At 38.1% G+C, this 19,112-nt stretch overlaps 1 protein-coding gene across 3 annotated transcripts in view; it reads left to right on the plus strand.

Moving 5' to 3' along the window:
- Nucleotides 1-19,112, plus strand: part of LOC126470246 (WD and tetratricopeptide repeats protein 1-like) — a 198,250-nt gene that overhangs the window by 126,736 nt on the left and 52,402 nt on the right. For all 3 annotated transcript variants that reach the window (XM_050097958.1, XM_050097956.1, XM_050097957.1), the window contains exon 12: nucleotides 2,370-2,530. In XM_050097958.1, coding sequence (XP_049953915.1) covers nucleotides 2,370-2,530 — 161 coding nt within the window. The remainder of the gene's footprint in view (nucleotides 1-2,369; nucleotides 2,531-19,112) is intronic.

The following is a 19,112-nucleotide window of genomic DNA, read 5'->3' on the forward strand; positions in this document are numbered from 1 at the left end:
ACAACAAGAATATCACATTATTTGTAGTCCTCAGTAGTGAACCGAACTGCAAATCCAGTTCTCCCGTCTGCAGTAAGGTAATCATTCTTGAATTCTGCAAGTGGAAATATCTGAGTAAAGGTATACATTTAGAACAAAAGAACACAATATTTTTGTGCTGAAGATTACATTAATTTTTTGTATGCATATTTGTATAATGTTAATTCATCATAGTGACCTTTTTCAGATTTTTTAAATAAAAAACTGCTCTTCACAGTCTTAAGTACATTTAATTACATATGATCTGTGAAATAGTGTTGAACTTGGGCAGTTTGGAGGGGGGCAGGGGCACCATGCATATTCCAGATGTATGTATATATGTATGGCTTTTCAAAAATCAAGGTGTTCATTCTGCTACACTGTGTACATATAAATTTAAACAGGCTTCAGAATTACAATGTTTGATGCATGCCCTAGCACAGCAGGCATATGAGGTTCTTGGCAGTATTTCGCATCTTATAAAATAAAGGCTACAAAACTGTACCAAAAGCTTCTGAGAAGTAAAATAGAATTTTAACTTAATTTTTATAATATGAGGCCATGCCTTTCTATGCAAAATCTGCATGCGCATATCATTTGTGGCTCTGAAAGCTAAAATAATCATTATTACTGAATATGTGTGACCTCTGATTCAAACTGTGATGTTAAATACAAATAAATACAGGGTGCCGATGAGGTCATTTTACAATTAAATTACATAATTACGGCCACAGATGAACTGATAAGTGTATGAGTCATATTATAATCATAGAAGTACATATTGAAACTACTATTTTTGCATCAGTCAATAAAACTTGATGTGCTTCCAATACTCTTTTTTGGGCACTCTGTGCGGTATATGCTGCTTAAAACTACTCAGTGAATTTATTGTGTTGTTCATGAACTGATACTGAATGAGGCATTCTTTTTGTTCATAATGTAGTCCTGTAGTTTCACTTAGTCTTTTTTTCTGATGATATTTAAATGAGCCTCACCATGTATTGTGCCTTCTGTTATGTAGTACTCATGTTGGTGATGTGAGGTCAATCACTCTTCAGAACTGTAGCTAAAATATACAAATTTCATACTAGCACAAATTTATAGTAACTATATTCATGCAAGAAAGTTTTGAAGACATTCCATGTTTTGCATTTGTGTGTGTGTGTGTGTGTGTGTGTGTGTGTGTGTGTGTGTGTGTGTGTGTGTGTGTGTGAAGAAATTAGAATAAAATACTAAATTTTAAAGTACAATTCAATATAGCACACATTATCTAAAGAATGCCCAGAGAGACGTTTGAGAGCTGCACCTCCAGTTTGCAATTCGTTATGGCATATTAAAGTGCAACTGGTTTTTAACCTTAAGGTGGTCATTATGCAGTTGCAAGTTCAATTAATTAAATCATTGAACTCAGGACACTAGATGAGGAATTTAGTACAAATATGTTTATGCAGAAATCTACTTGTTTACCAAATAAATTAAACGAATGGTGGTTAGCTACGAAATAGAATCCATTTGGGTCTACACAATACTACTACCAACATCCAGGTTACGTCAAACAGTTAATATCACTAATATGACATATGAACATCTACTGAAGATCTTATGTGTAACTGCCCTACTGAATGAGATGTCACAATATTTAATACTTTGGACTTGCATTTGGGAGGATGGGGATTCAAATCCCCATACACCTATCCAGATTTAGGTTTTCCTTGGTTTTCCTAAAACAGTTTCAGATGCCAGGATGGTTGCCTTTTTAACCACCCCCTTTGTTATTTAATAGTTGGCTATTACATCCAGATACGTAGACGGTTGTTGAACTCTACCGTATGCCTGAAACCAACCTTTGCACTGTTTCCTAAGATTATAGGGATCTATATTTAATGATGCATGATGTTATGGGAGACTCCCCACCAGTTGCTGTGAACCATTACTTACTGGAAACTTGGAATCTTCCAGAAGGCCGGCATTATGATATCCACCAGAAGTAGGTGTTTGTAATCGATTATTCACTTAGGGTACTCCTTTGAGCACATACATCACAGCCCATGCAATCCATCCCCTAAAAAGGAGCCTACAATGTACTCATAGTTAGAGGCAATGAAATGAAATGAAATGAAATGAATGAGTGTCATCGGATATAAACAGTGCTATTTCTCTCTCATCTGTTCATGAGCCACCTTGGAAAGGACATGATTGATTTCCTTCTCCATTGTTTCCCAATGTGAGGTGATATTACATCTTTGATTTTCTTTAAGTTTTCATACATTTTTAAAAACATATTGTAATAGAATTGTTTGTGACCATTTTCATATTTTTATTAAACTTTGCATTGTATTGTGATATTGCAGGCTTGCAAGGTGCTTGTATGAACTACAGTGGATAAACGAAGCTTCAAAGTGTTTAAAAGCATTTAAAGTGAAGTACCCAGAACACTCAGATCAACCAGCATGCAAAGCTCTTACAAAAGACGTCATTCTTGCCAAAGGCTACATGCGGGATTTAGAAGAAGGTAATACTGCTAGTTTTTCAGTTTTATGTATTTTTTAACATTTTATATCTTACATTTGTGATTTATGATTATATCTCTCTTTTTCTTGATGAGTATGTTTAAATTACAGGGGAATGTTTTTCTCTCATTTCCAGACTACCATATTAGTTTTTGCACAATGAATCATCTTGATTAGACTCAATTTGTTTAATGCATGCTTTAACCTGTAGTTTAAATTTCCACAATATTATATCATTATTATTTTTCTTCAAGATTTATAATCTTTATCATATGAGTGCCTCCCCCTCCAACCCCTCCTCCTGCCATTATAATGTTTTGAAGTTACATTGTATCAATTTGTTTGTGTGTTTTCTTGCCACAGAAATCAGAATTGGTTTCAGAGTTCCACAGTTCATCATCAGATGACTTGGAACATGGCGTCTTTTAGGTCAGAATGTGTTCCACTCCACTAATGTTTTAATATGAGGCATCATTCCGACTATTTGATCATGAGCTTTGAAATTTTGTTGCTACTGTTTGGTTAGGACACAATAAGTAAAGTAATAAAGCATAGCTGATGACTGATATTGCCTGCTTACATATATAGCATTTTCCATATAATTAGGAGATGCAGACGTAATACTTACTAACATAATATCATTTAGCAATCAGTTTCTTCCTGTTCGATACCACTGTCCACCCCATCCCTTTCTTGCTAACAAGTGCATACCTTGCAGTTCCTTTTAGGAACGGATCATGTTAGATACCTGTCATATGCATCCATGCAACACATCCTGTTGCTGTAAGACACTTGTATATTCAATCTTTGTACAAGCAGGGCAACTTGGGAAAGAATTCGTGTCCTTATTGTATAGCCTTGAATGCTAACATTTGTGAAAATTGCGATACTGAGAAGAATACATTTTACTGAAATGAATGTTATATTCTAGTTGCCAATCAACTACCTCAAATATGACTGATGAGCCAGGGGTGAGCAACTACTTCAGAGCCGGTGTCATCTGGAGTTTCATACCTTCCTGTTTCCCTGGATTCTCTTATGAATGTAAACAGCGATTAAGAGTTGTAACATTCATTACATTAAAAATCGATTCCTCCAAAAATTACAAAATCTATGGAGGAAGCATACAATTCAAAACTTTTTTTCTTTTATTGTAAATCCAGTCATAGACAGCAAATGTTTATCAATCAGGTTATTGATGTTAGTCAAGGATGAACATCATCAGACCTAAAATAAGCATAAAGATGATAGCATGACCTACAAATATTTCCAAACTACTCAAATACAGATTCAGAAATTATTTTAAGCAAATATGACAACGTTACCAGACCTGAGTGGATGAAGTATATGAGACACATTGTGTCATTACATGTAGAGATGGTACAGTCACAATAATTATACATATAACCTTTGTCATAAGTTTACCATTTTGATTACAATGAACACCCATTGCAATGTATATGTTGGCACTCTGAGGAAACAGGTTATACTGTTGGGCAGCAACGAGTGACAGGTGTGTATTCTGGCATGTTGTATGTAACTGCTACATGTCAGTTCACCTAAGTTCAATAAAAATATTTTTTATAATTAGTTACACACTCTCTTTCCTGTGGAATTTGGTGCAAATAAATACCAAAGCATAGATGCTTGTGTGTACGTATTATATGAAAATGTTAACTAAAATTAAAATGTTACAAAACAGTATCATTGCACAATACTGTTAGTCATTAAAATAAAAAATCTGCAGCTCTTTAATGAAACAGAACAAAAAACACTCTTCAAGCACATACATCACAGCTCAAGCAATCTGTCCCCTAAACAGGAGCCTATAACCTGCTCAGTTACAGGCAATGAAATGAAACAAAATGAATGAATGTCATCAGAAATAAACAGCATTATTTGTCTTTCATCTGTTCATAACCCACAGTTCAATGAAAAGTAAAGAGGAAGGAGGGTGTATTAAAAGTATGGTTTTCACTAGCCAACAAAAAGTGTACAGTACCAATGTGCACTGTAACTGTTCATTAACAAAAGGTCTGCAGCTTGCTAATAGAGCACAACAGAAATTACTACTTTCTCAATGCTCTGTGCTCATACTAACTGCCTACCAAATCGGCACACAAAATGGTTCACAAATACGTGCCACGAAATGGAAAAAATTATTTTCTTTGTGCATAATCACCACTATTGTCACACATACCACCTATACATATGAACTACAGAAGAAACAAATTGTAATGAGGAAGGAGACTATTGAAAATATAATGCTGAATATGTTACAAAAATTAACAGTACTACTATGCAATGCAGTTGGTAATTAGAAACAACAGAACTGCAGCTTGCTGAATCTGAACAAAGATGTTAGCAGACTAGCTATGCCTACACAATCCACCCACCAATTGGGAGCAAAGAAAAAGAGGCATACAGTAACATACAACAAAATGGAAAAAGGAACTGTCAGCACTGATGTCCCATGTATCATCTATTCATATGAGTTGGTAATTGTAGGCTACACTTCTGAAAAAATATATTGCATATGAGCACTCAATGTCCCCAATGAAAGATCAGTCACAATTTCAACATACATGTAGTTTGTACATTGGAACGGCTGTGTAAATGGAGTCAAACCACGTATCAGTAATGCGCAAAGACAGCGTTCAAAACCTAGTGAGAAATTGTGATGTTGTGACAACACAAAGCTCACACAAAATGTAATTGCCTCCAAATGGTAAGAAAGGAAATTTAAAGTCAGAAAGTATTGAGCTAAAATGCAATGGTATATTGTAAAAAGTAAAAAACATGCAGTGTAAAAGTTAAAAGAAAATGAGAGAAATGCAGCCAGCAAGAGTCACTAAAAGTATGTACTCTATACATGCCCCATGACTGACTGGTAGCCAGTGGAGAAAATGTCACTGGTAAGTAATATGTAATGTTGTGCAACATTCCATACATTGTGCATTATTACGAGAGGTAGGATTTATATGCGCCTTAAAGTGTTTATATATGCATGCATCAATGCAGTAAAAATCTGGTAAATATGCTCTAAAAACTTTGACATATGCTTAAAAAATAAAATATATTATTTCAACTTTCTCATAATGTTTTAACTTTGATGAAGTAATCAAATTGTAAATTTATTTTTAAACTGAGCCATCAACAAAATTAATATTAACTTCCCCCCCCCCCCCCCTCTCTCTCTCTCTCTCTCTCTGTGTGTGTGTGTGTGTGTGTGTGTGTGTGTGTGTGTGTGTGGGGGGGGGGGGGGGGGGGTGCACGTGCTTATTGCAATAAATACTTAAATATGCTGATGGGGAAAAAGTTTGCAACTCCAAGAAGGAGTCTTTTGCTATACAAACAAAAGTTGTTAGTCATGTTTCTACATCTGAAATATGATGTCTATTCAAATTCCATGCCAGTTGCATGAGTGATGCTAGTAACGCCACTATGGAGATGCAAATCCGGTTTGCTTTAAATACACTCCATAATGATTGTGAGCATTAGTTACTATTAGATTGGGTGTGGTGAGTTGATGTTACTCAAGAATGCCTTTGAGGTGACAAAGATGCCATTATCAACACCTCACTGAGTTTGAACGAGATCATGTAATAGGTCCGTGAAAGAGTGATGTTCCTTCTGTGATATTGCAGAAAGACTTGGTAGGAATGTAGCCACTGTAAATGTTGCTGGCAGCAGTGGTCATGAGAATGGTATTCATCGTGTGGCTCTGGTGCATCATACTGCATCTGCAGGTGCAATTTGAGCAGCAGTTGGCACCACAGTGACACTACGAACTGTTACAAAACAGTTATTTCAAGCATAGCTCAGAGACAGATGCCCTGTAGCATGCATTCCCCCCCGACTCAAAACCACTGCTGTTTGCGACTTCAGTGGTGTCAAGCAAGAGCTCATTGGAGGGCAGGGTGGAGGTCTTTTGTGTTTACTTACGAAAGTTGGTTCTGCCTTGATGCCAGTGATGGTTGTGTGTTGATTAGGAGGAGACCCGTTGAGAGCTTGCAACCAATATGCCTGCTTGCTAGACACATTGGACTTACATCTGGAGCTGGGGTCGCGAGTGTGATTTTGTATGACAGCAGGAGCACTGTTGTGATTATCCCACACACCCTGACTGCAAAATAGTGCATCATTCTGGTGATTCAACTTGTTGAGCTGCCATTTGTGAAAAGTATTACAGGGGGTGTTTTCCTACAGGATAATGCTTGCCCACGTACTCTGTTGTAACTCAGCAGTGTGTCAACATGTTGCCTTGGCCTACTCGATCACCAGATCTGATCTGTCTCCATTTGAGCACATATGGGACATCATCGGATGACAACTCCAGCATCAGCCACAAACAGCTTTAACCATCCCTGTAATGACTGACCATGTGCAACAGGCATGGAACTACAGCCCAACAACTGACATCTGGCACATGTACAACACAGTGCATGCATGTTTGCGTACTTGCATTCAACCTTCTGGTGGTTACAACAGTTATTAATGTATGAGCAGTTCACATTCTATTTTGCAAAGGCTTACGTTGCACTAACATTAACCTGTGGTCTTCAAATGTTAATCACTTAAATATGTTGCCTAGCCAAATATATTCCTGAAATTTCCTTACTCTAAGATCTTTTTCCGTCAGTGTATTTCTCAGTTTTCTCAAAGAAATGATTTCTTTCTGTTGCTTAAATTATTTATTTATTTATTTATTTATTTTTTTATGAAGAGAAATATAGTTCTCTTCACCCGAAGTCACAGAACAGTATGAGAAAGATGCTATGTCACATACAAAAAAAACCTTAAGTTGTATTTTTAGGGTTCTCTTTGTAGCACTTTATTCACATCCTGAAGAAACATTAAATGTGGATTTTTGCTTCAGTTTTCTCAGTTGTATTGTGAAGACTCTTTCCTATTTCTCCTGGTATGTGTCTGGCAACAGCTTTCTGTATACCTGCAAGGCAGAAGATAAGAGGCATCCTTTTTTCTTCCAGACGTGTGGTTGTGGCTGGGAGTTCACTTAAATAGATCTTAAACACTAATTTACTCTGGAGACTCGTCCCATTGCAAGCGCTACATGCAGCAAGGGTATTTGCTGCTTCAGCTTTGTCCATCACGTCTAGCACCTTTTTCACATTTTCTAAATGATCACTGTAATCTAGAGCTGTCTTAATTCATGTTCTCCGTCTCGTGAGGATTGGCTCTGAGGGTAAATGACTATCTTGCTTCATATCAGTAAATAATTTTGTTCTTGATGGTGCCTTCACAAACACACTTTTCACAGAGGAAATCATGGCATTTGCTTCTGGAAAATTCACTCAAATTTCCTCTGCCAACCAGAAAAGACATTTACTAAACAAGTCATGTGAACTGCCTTAGGATGAAATAACTACAAAGCTATAGCAACATTAAGCATGTATGCTGCTGCATCTATAAGTATCAGCAAGATTTTTTCCCTCGTTTTCTTGATCAGGCCACGGAACACGTAATGCATCATGAACTACCCTAGCACTCACTCAATGTTTGTTTCTTACAGTAGCCTCGAGACATTTAAGTTGTATGTTCCTGGTTCAGATTCCGTCAGTTTTCCCACGACGATGTTGGCAGTTAATCTCCTTCATGACTATTGTTTCACCTACAAATAACCACATGTTTGAGTCACCGATATTCTCTCTCTCTTTTCTTTGTATTACTTCAGCATTATTTTATTGAAAATAAGTACAGATTGAGGCATAGATCAGGGTCTCACTTCTGGGAGGAGAAACTTAAAAACGTTTATAAAAAATTGTGTTTCTTGATCATAAACTAAACCAAATAAAACTCCATGGCACTACAGGCCATATATAATTTTATGTTTCTATTTTATGTTTTTTGTGATGCGTTTAAAAGTATTAAACAATTGATCAGTTTTTAGAACGTTCAAAATGGGCGGGGAGGGGGAGGGGGGGTAGTTGGCACACAAATTAATTTCAATAAATAGATTTTTAAACTTGCTCTTCTTGAACTTTGGCATGGTAGTTTTTCTTGATTGTTAATTCATCAGGACCTTTTTGTTCAGAAATTTTTCCAGGAACATTTGAAATTCCGCATTATTTAATTTACACAAAGAGATGTTTATTACCGTCATTTCCATTTCTTTCTGCAGGAAATATTGGTGGTAAGGTTGTTGGGATCATGGACATATTTTTGTTAATGTCATTTCTATGATCAGCTGTTTATAAATGTTGTCTAACCAGGAATTTTTTTGTCACAGGGCACCTGTAAGAGGTATGAAGGTGTGAGCTTATTTTAATCAACTAGGAACAACAATCGTTAACTCAAAAATGACGTGAATTTTTAAATGCACTGCTAGGGGAAATATTAGCGCACCCTTTTTAGAGGTTTAAAATTCACTCGTGATTTATTGTTGCAACAGTGCATATGGTGTATATGAAATGATTACATTTACAAATCAGTAGTGCAAATGGTTTTGAGGTACTGGGTATTGACCCATGCTGAACCACACAAAGATTTATTGTCTAATAAAAACTGCTAATGTAACAGAAACTGACAACTTATCACTTACACTGTTTGTTTGTGTACATCACAAAAAATACACATGTAAATCCTGCACTTGGAAATGAGGATAAATTCTCAGACATGTTTTGCTCAGCTGAAAATATATGTAATTGGCACTGTGTTTAAACCAAAAAACATTTGAGCAATGCAAAATGAGTGAAGATATTAACTAGTGCTACAAGTGGCCAAACGACGAAACACGCTAAATATGGTTTAACAAAGGTGTCGTGATGATCACAACAATCATAAAACAGCACATGTGCAGTAGAGACAGTTTGGAAATGGTTCTGATTGGTCATGATATCTTTATTCGAATGAACTTAGTTACTCCCATCAGGCACCACGCGAAGTTTTATATGTCTCCCAGTTCAGATCCACTAAGTAGAATGCTGTGGTTTCAAGAAACTTAACCATGTAATCTTTGTAAACACTACTTGATGGTCAGTGTTATGCCGGTGTCATTTTACATCATTTTTTTTCTCCACAAACATTTTTTCATAAAGTGTGAATTGTGAGAAAATTATAAATTTGGTGCAGATTACCAGTGTGGACATAGGAAATTTGACAGGAGTGATAAAAAATGTTGTAAACGGTGGGAAAATGTTAATTCTGGGACTGTAAAAGCAGGGCTATGCCGTGCAACAGTAAATATTTTGTTGCAGATCTGTCTCCAATATTTGACTGTTTCTGTTGGAAGAATAGATGGACAGTATTGTTTCAGACATTGTGACTGATTTCAGAGACAATGCGGAGACTGAATCCATATCATTTTATCTGGAAGAGCATGAGATGAAAGACATGCAAGTTCCATCAAATGTATCAGATGAACATACAACTTCCACGCAGATAAGCGAAGTTCCTAATGCCAGCAGCACAAATTTATGTAAGAGGAAGAAATGAGTACTGAGGGCAAGATGTATCTTCTGCTGAAAAAAAGATAGACGGAAAGGGAGAAAGCATAGGCAGAATTCAAAATAAAGTACCTAGAGGCAGCTGGGAAGGAAGATGATGTACGAAGAGCATTCAATAAGTAATGCAACATACTTTTCTTTCTCGGCCAATTTTGGTTGAAAAAATGAAGAATTTGTCGTCATACATCATGGAGTATTCTTCCTTCAGCCCCCTATAGTTTCGTGAAGTTTGAATAGGTGATGGCTCTATATATAGTCTTCAAAATGGCGTTAGGTGCTTTCCAAACAGAGAGCTGTAATTGAGTTTCTTTTGGAGGCAAACCAGAGCCTCACAGATATTCATAAGCACTTGCAGAATCTCAGCAGAGACCTGACAGCGAACAAAAGCACGGTGAGTTGTTGGATGAGACATCCGTTGTCATCACAACATGTTTGTGTAAACCTGTCCACTCTATTGCATGCCAGCTGACCGTACGCAGCTGTGACTCCTGCAGTGTTGGAACGTGCAGACACACACATTCGAGGTGATCAATGAATCACAATCAAACACTTTGCTGTTCAGCTGGATCTCTGTGTTAGAAGTGCTGACACACTCGTCCACCAGTTGGTATACTTGAAGGTGTCTGCACTCTGGGTTCCTTGCCGCCTAACAGAAGACTGTTCAAAATTGCTTGCACATTACGAGGCTGATCATGACAATTTTTTGTTGAACATCATCACAGGTGATGAAACATGGGTTCACACTTCGAACTAGAGACAAAACAGCAAACTGTGGAGTGGTGCTACACTGCCTCCCCTCTGAAGAAAATGTTGAGAGCCACACTATCAGCCAGTAAAGTCATGACAGCCTTCTAGGACTCTGAAGGGGTATTCTGTTTGGTGTCCTCCCTCGTGGTGCAGCAATGAACTCTGAAGGGTATTGTGGTAGCCTCAGGAAATTGAAGAAATGACTTTCGTGTGTTCATAACCACCAAAATGCAAACAAACTTCTCCTTCTTAGTGACAACTCAAGGCCTCACACAAAGTCTTCATTGCACTGTTCTTCCTCATCCATATCTACTTCTATGTGGATACTCTGCAAATCACATTTAAGTGCCTGGCACAGGGTTCATTGAATCCACCTTCACAATTCGCTATTATTCCAATCTCATATAGCGTGTGGAAAGAACAAACACATATATCTTTCCCTACAAGCTCTGATTTCCCTTATTTTATCCTGGTGATGATTTCTTCATATGTAGGTGGGTGTCAACAAAATATTTTTGCATTTGGAGGAGAAAGTTTGTGATTGGAATTTCATGAGAAGATTCCGTCGCAATGAAAAATGCCTTTCTTTTAATGATGTCCAGCCCAAATCCTGTGTCATTTCAGTGACACTCTCTCCCATATTTCACAATAATACAAAACGTTCTGCCCTTCTTTGAACTTTTTTGATGTACTCCATCAGTCCTATCTGGTAAGGATCCCACAATCCGCAGCAGTATACTAAAAGAGGACGGACAAGTGTAGTGTAGGCAGTCTCCTTAATAGATCTGTTACATTTTCTAAGTGTCCTGCCAATGAAACACAGTCTTTGGTTAGCCTTCCCCACAACATTTTCAGTGTGTTTCTACCAATTTAAGTTGGTTGTAATTGTAATACATAGGTGTTCAGTTGAATTTATGGCCTTTATATATGACTGATTTATTGTGTAACATACCTCGAGATGACTGGGTGTTTGTGTTGTCCTCATCATTTCATCATCATTCATGAAAGTGGTGAGTTTGGACTGTGCAAAGCTTGGGAATTTGTATGGGCGCTGATAACCATGCAGTTGAGTGCCCCACAAACCACAAATCATCATCATCATCATCATCATCATCATCATCACATCATCATTATTGTGTAACTGAAGTTTAATTGATTCCTTTTAGCACTCATGTGGATGACCTGACACTTTTCGTTATTTAGGTTCAACTACCAATTTTCGCACTATTCAGATATTTTTTCTAAATCGTTTTGCAATTTGTTTTGATCTTCTGATGACTTTATTAGTCAATAAATGACAGCATGATCTGCAAACAACCTTAGACGGCTCCTCAGATTGTTTCCCAAATCATTTATATAGATAAGGAGCAGCAAAGGGCCTATAACACTAGCTTGGGGAATGCCAGAAATCTCTTCTGTTTTACTCGTTGACTTTGTCAATTACTACGAACTGTGACCTCTCTGACAGGAAATCACAAATCCAGTAACATAACTGAGACGATATTCCATAAGCACGCAATTTCACTATAAGCTGCTTGTGTAGTACAGTGTCAAAAGCCTTTTTGAAATCCAGAAATACGGAATCGATCTGAAATCCCTCGTCAATAGCACTCAACACTTCATATAAACTAGTTGTGTTTCACAAGAACGATGTTTTCTAAACCCATGTTGACTGTGTTTTAATAGAACGTTTTCTTTGAGGTGATTCATAATGTTCGAACACAGTACATGGTCCAGAATCCTGCTGCATATCAACGTTAATGATATGGGCCTGTAATTAAGTGGATTGCTCCTACTACCTTCCTTGAAGATTGGTGTGATCTGTGCAACTTTCCAGTCTTTGGGTACGGATCTTTCCTCGAGAGGATGGTTGTATAAGATTGTCAAGTATGGAGCTAATGCATCGGCATACTCTGAAAGGAACTAATTGGTATACAGTCTAGACCAGAAGACTTGCTTTTATGAAGTGATTTAAGTTGGTTCACTACTACGTGGATATTTACTTCTATGTTACTCATGTTGGCAGCTGTTCTTGATTCGAATTCTGGAATATTTACTTCGTCTTCTTTTGTGAAGGCGTTTTGGAAGGCTATGTTTAGGAACTCTGCTTTGGCAGCACTGTCTTCGATAGTATCTCCATTGCTTTCTCGCAGAGAAGGCATTGATTGTTTCTTGCTGCTAATATACTTCACATACAACCAGAATCTCTTGGGATTTTCTGCCAGGTTTCTAGACAAAGTTTCATTGTGGAAACTGTTATAAGCATCTCGCTTTGAAGTCCGTGCTAAATTTCAAGCTTCTGTAAAGGATCGTCAATCTTGGGGATTTTGCGTCTGTTTAAATTTGGCACGTATGTTTCATTGTTTCTGCAACAGTGTTCTAACCCGTTTTGTGTACCGAGGAGGATCAGCTCTGTTGTTTGTTAATTTATTTGATATAAATCTCTCAATTGCTGCCGATACTATTTCTTGGAATTGAAGCCACATCTGGTCTACACTTATATTATTAATTTGGAATGAGTGGAGATTGTCTCTCAGGAAGGTGTCAAGTGAATTTTTATCTGCTTTCTTGAATGGGTATATTTTTCGTTTATTTTTGTAGGATTGGGGGGGTTACAATACTCAATATTCAATCGCACTACGACAACCCTGTGTTCACTGATGCCTGTATCCATTTTGATGGTCATATTAACTCAGGATAATTTGTTGCTAAGAGGTCAAGTGTGTTTTCACAATAGTTTACTATTCACGTGGGCTCATGAACTAACTGCTCGAAATAATTTTCAAAGAATGTGTTTAGCACAGTTTTGGATGATGTTTTATGTGTACCTCTGGAATTAAACATGTATTTTCGTCATCATATCAAGGGTAAATTAGTCACCACCACCTATAATCATATGAGTCGGGTACATGTTTGAAATCAAACTCAAATTTTCTTTGAACCTTTCAGCCATCTGAATTGGAAGGTCAGTAAAAGGATCCAATTATTAGTTTATTCTGGTTGCCAACAATGACCTCTGCCCATACTAACTCACAGGAACTATCTACTTCAATTAACATTAACATTAACATTAACAGTCATGCCACCGCCAACCGTGTTTAACCTATCCTTTTGGAACACCATTAAGTTCTTCGCAAAAATTTCAGCTGAGCTTATCTCTGGCTTCAGCCAGCTTTCAGTGCCTATAACAATTTGAGCATCAGTGCTTTCTATTAGTGCTTGGAGCTCTGGTACTTTCCCAACACAGCTACGACAATTTACAACTGTAAACCAATGGTTCCTGTATCTGTGTTCTTCCTGTGTTCTTCCTGTGTTCGGCCTGCACTCCTTGTGACTGAAGCCCTTCTTGTGTTTTCCCGATACCCTCTAACCTAAAAAACTGCCCAATCCACGCCACACAGTCCCTGCTACCTGTGTAGCTGCCTGCTGAGTATAGTGGACAGCTGATTTATTCAGAGGAACCGGGAAACCAATCACTTTTTGGCGCAAGTCGAGGAATCTGCAGCCTACATGGGTGCAGAACCGTCTGAACCTCTGATTCAGACACTCCACTCAGCTCTGTACCAGAGGCCCACAATTGGTCCTGTCGACTATGCTGCAAAAGGTCAGCTCTGCTTTCATCTTGAGAGCAAGACTGGCAGCCTTTACCACTTCTGTTAGCTGCTCGAAATCAGAGAGAATTTCTTCTGATCCAATGTGACACACATCATTGGTACCGATGTGAGCAACTACCTGCAGTTGGCTGCACCCTGTGCTCTTCATGGCATTCGGGAGGACCCGTTCCACATCTGGAATGACTCCAGCCGGTATGCACACGGAGTTTACATTGGTTTTCTTTCCCTTCTTGGCAGCCATGTTCCTAAGGAGCCCCATAACATGCCTCACATTGGAGCTCCCAATTATCCATAATTCCACCCACCCCCTGTGATTGCCCGGATCTTGGAGCCTGAGAGGTTTCCTCTGAAACGGGGCAGGCGACTGGCTCAGCATCAGCCAGACATCGCCTGGAACCTGTTTGTCCAACAAACCGGGGAGGTGTTACGTGCGTCCGCCTGGGAAGTCTTTCACCACCTGCTACACCACGGGGCGACCTCCCACTTTACCACAGATGAGAGATCAACCTCAGTGCAAGCAGTAACTGGCTGTCCACCGGTGAGGAACAATCAGAGGACTTGGCCGTGCTGCATGTCCGTTAGGTCCCCACGGCTGGCCCATAACAATGGTGCCTATCCACTGCAGCCTCAAGCTGTGTTAACGAAGCCATCACAGCCTGAAGCTGAGAGTGAAGTGTCACCAACTCAGCTCGCATCCGTACACAACAGTTGCAGTCCCTGTCCATCCTAAAGACCGTGGAAAACTAAATTATGCAGATAAACGCACTATCGGCATGTGCTGCACAACTCTACTGTAGACCCTGATGAAAACGCAGGAACTGTGTCTATTAAATTAGATTAACATGCAGAGATTTAAAAAGATAACTACCTAAGCACTCAGGTGAAACTAAATAATTTGCCCCTGATTAGGGACTTGTAATATGTCACAAAATTGATTTACTTTCCGGCGCAAACGAAAATGCAAGAACTGTGGCTATTAGATATTACATAAACACACAGAAATACAAAAAACTAAACTATTAATGCACACAGATGATTTTATAAAATTCACTCCTGGTTAGTAACTCATAAAAGTCTTAAAATCGGTTACTTCCATGTTGCTGCTTGTGTCGCGGCCGGTTACTGCTGCCTGCTACAACCTGGACCTCACACCTTGTGACTTGCATCTGTTTGGCCCAGTGAAGGAAGCATTCCACAAGAAGCAGTACGTGGATGATGAGGAGATTATTGATAAAGCAAGATGTTGGCTCCAATGTTAACCAGTAAGGTGGCATAATGCTGTTGCATTGAATAGAGGTTATGTTTGAAACTATGGTTTCACGGTCAGAAGAGTGGTGAATAATATGGTGTATTGGAATTCTGAATGAAAGCAACCTGCTTTCAGAAAAAAAGGTGTTGCATTACTTATTGGCTGCCCCTTGTACATTTATTTCTACTGTGTCTGGATAATTTTTTACTACATTTTGCAAGTTTCCTAAAAACAGCTGGGGGATTTTAATGAATACTATTTATGTCATACTCTTTCACTCTTTATTGCTGTGAACCTGTCAGTGGTGGGAGAATGACTAAGGACTTTTATTGCAGTGATTCAGTGCTGTGTAAAATTTAATACCTAAATAATATGCAAGAGTGTCAATATATAGCAAGCTTCCAAACGTTTCACCATCTTCACCTTAAAGGAGAAATATGGGACCATGTTCTGGGAAGGTTTTAGTTACCATCACAAAACATTTGCTCTTAATAAGAATTGAGGAATTACTTAATGTTCCATGATGTGTAAAAATGTTAAAGAGTTGTTACACTAGTACAAGTGCGACAAATAATTTTAGCAAAAAATTTGTGGAACTGAGAAGGAAATTAGTGTCCCTATGTGTTTTTCAGCTGCACTAATGGGATTCTTCAACCAATTACATATTTTTTCTGCTATATATCACTTTCTGTAAGTTGTAAAACGTGTGGTAACTGACTGACATTTAATCTAAAATACGGTCTGAATTTTGTTGTCGTTTGGAAGGGGCCTGTTAGTCAAAATGTTGTAACAGCCATCAATGTCATGTACTGCAAAACTATTATTAATCTTCTTCTACTTTCTGTTGTTGAGGAACAAAAATAACATTACTGAGTCATCCTCTTCTTCTTGTAGTAAAATATCTGAGTAGTTGAAAGTAAAACCCAATTTGGCGATGCTTCTCTCCATCCCATTGCTGACTGCCTGCAGTGGCTGCAAAATGCAGCTGAGGCCATGCTTTGTGAAACAGCAGCAGCCACGGTGGGCTGTTGGTCATGTCACCACATGCCTGAGTGACAAAAAGCAGGTAGGCTCAGTCACAATCATGAGCAATAGCCACACCTTGGATAACACACATTTATTTGTTCTTGGATGGCAGGTGTGGATGTGAAGGGATGCACAGTAAGGTGATCCTCCCTTGTGGTGGTCAGACTTGATAGGCCAGAAAGACAAGTATGTCTGCCCTCATGTTCACATGCTACTCAACATCGGGTCACTGTCACATCTGAATGCTTCACAAATCTGTATGTTGCATGATTTGATCAGTTGGCCAAGTGGAGACCCACAGTGAGACCACTTTCAAACTCGGTCAGTTTCTTATATTGATGTCTCATACAAGTAGGCAGCTTCTCTGTGTTCATCATATTGACCACTCAACATTTGACACTGCCCTCTGATACCTTACCTCGTCTGGTAACAATGCTAAACAGAACAAAAATAATGCATTCTGGTGGTCATTCTACCTGTCACAGAGAATTGCAAGCTGATTTTTGTGTGTGTGTGTGTGTGCGTGCGTGCGTGCGTGCGTGCGTGCGTGCGTGCGTGCGCGCACGCGTGTCTATACAAAGTTATATTTCATCCAATCATGTGTTTTTGGTCAAAATCAAACAATGGAAAATCCAGGATGAAATGTAACAATACTATGAGAAGGAAAGTTGCTACTCACCATATAGCGGAGATGCTGAGTCGTAGATAGGCTCAACAAAAAGACTGCCACAAATAAAATTTTTGGCCATTAATGTTTAACTGCAACAAAAAGTAGTCAAAAGTTTCTGTCATGGAGTCATTGTAGAAGTGAAATTTTATTGTTCCAAGGTGACCATTCAGCGAAGTTGAGCATTTTGAATTCCTAGGACTGAGGTTAGACAGAAGGCTTTTTCAAAGGTATCATGCTCGAGGTCGTGTGCAGAAACAGAATGTTTCTGTCTTCACTATAAGAGGGATCTGTTCTGTGTCTCACACTGAAATACAAAAGCTTGTTTACTTTGATTACTTTAACTGTTATTTTCTGTAATGGTGTTATATTTTGGGGCAACACTGTGCGCTCACCAAGAACATTCTTAGTCGAGAAAAGGGCAGTCGGATTGATCTGCAGTGTCAATTTGTAAATTTCTTGTAGGTTTCAGGTGTCTGAGAATCAAACTGTGCCAACCCTGCACGCACATTCCATCTTGGGATTTGTAGTTGACAATATTGACTTGAAGAATATACTGCAATATCCGTTCAGTGAACACTAATACAGAAAAATTATATGCACTTTGATAAAACTTCCTTAGGTGCACTTTGATAAAACTTCCTTAGGTGCCATACAGGAAGGTTTGCATTGTTGAGCAGCTTTCATTTTCAGTGGGCTTCCAGTAGAACTGAAAAAAAAGTAGTGATAAACATAAAGTAGCCAAATCCATGTTAAAAGGTTTGTTTGTGGCACACTCATTGGGTACTTTACAGGAGTTGCTCGCAGTAGCTGAGACCTTTTTTCTGTAATGTATTTTTTATTTGTTTACTCAACCACAATTTTTCCTTTGATTATGTACAAATTTTCTAATGAGCATTCTGGAAACTGTGTGCTGATTTTCTCCATGAGGAAAGAGCTTTGGCTCACATGTTATCACTAAATTGATAAATAAATAAGTAAATAAATAAAAAACAGTGATCTTGATAAAGAATGTTTGTGTATTGTAGCATCCCAATTATGGACTTTAGCAACTTCAAAACTAATTGAATTTAAATATATGATCATTAAGAATATATTCCGGTAAATTTTGTGAATGAATGAAGAGAAGTGAAATTATAAATAATCTTTATTTTCTAAGCTGGTGATAATCAAATATTTTACATTACTTCATTTCTTCAGCATCATTAATACATCAAATGAAATAGCATAATAGGTTCTGTCATTTTTGTGTGCATGAAAAGGTATCCAGTGAACTGACACCACGTCTGTTTCAATTGCAACAGGAATCTCAAATTTTGATGTATTCCCTTTATTGGCATGCCGAAGAGTTTTAACATTCTTTGTTGCATCTTGTACATGTATCTGCTCATGCCATTATAGTTTTGTGGTGGCTGTTATCCACTTCACAATGTGGCATTTCATTTTGCATCTGTTTCATGGAGAAATTTCATATAGATTTATTTCTCAGTCTTCTGTTATAGGTGGTGTAAGCTGGTACTGACCTGACTATTCATTTATTTCTTTACTTTTTGAATATTATTCATCATCAAGCTGATCAGTTTTTGCTGTATTATCTCAATATACAATAGTTTCCCATCTTGATCTTGGGACTGTTTAATAGTGGTTTTAGTTTCAAAATAATGTGGCCTAATGTCCAATAGAATTTTATTCAAATTGACATTGCCCATAGAAAACTTGCACTTACTCTTGTTTTCTCCTTGTGATGCTAACTGTGTGCCTTCAGGGCAACTAAGTGTGTTACATATTCAATCTCTGATAACCTGTTTGTTGATG

Source organism: Schistocerca serialis, chromosome 3 (genome assembly GCF_023864345.2).
Source record: "Schistocerca serialis cubense isolate TAMUIC-IGC-003099 chromosome 3, iqSchSeri2.2, whole genome shotgun sequence".
NCBI lineage: Eukaryota > Metazoa > Arthropoda > Insecta > Orthoptera > Acrididae > Schistocerca > Schistocerca serialis.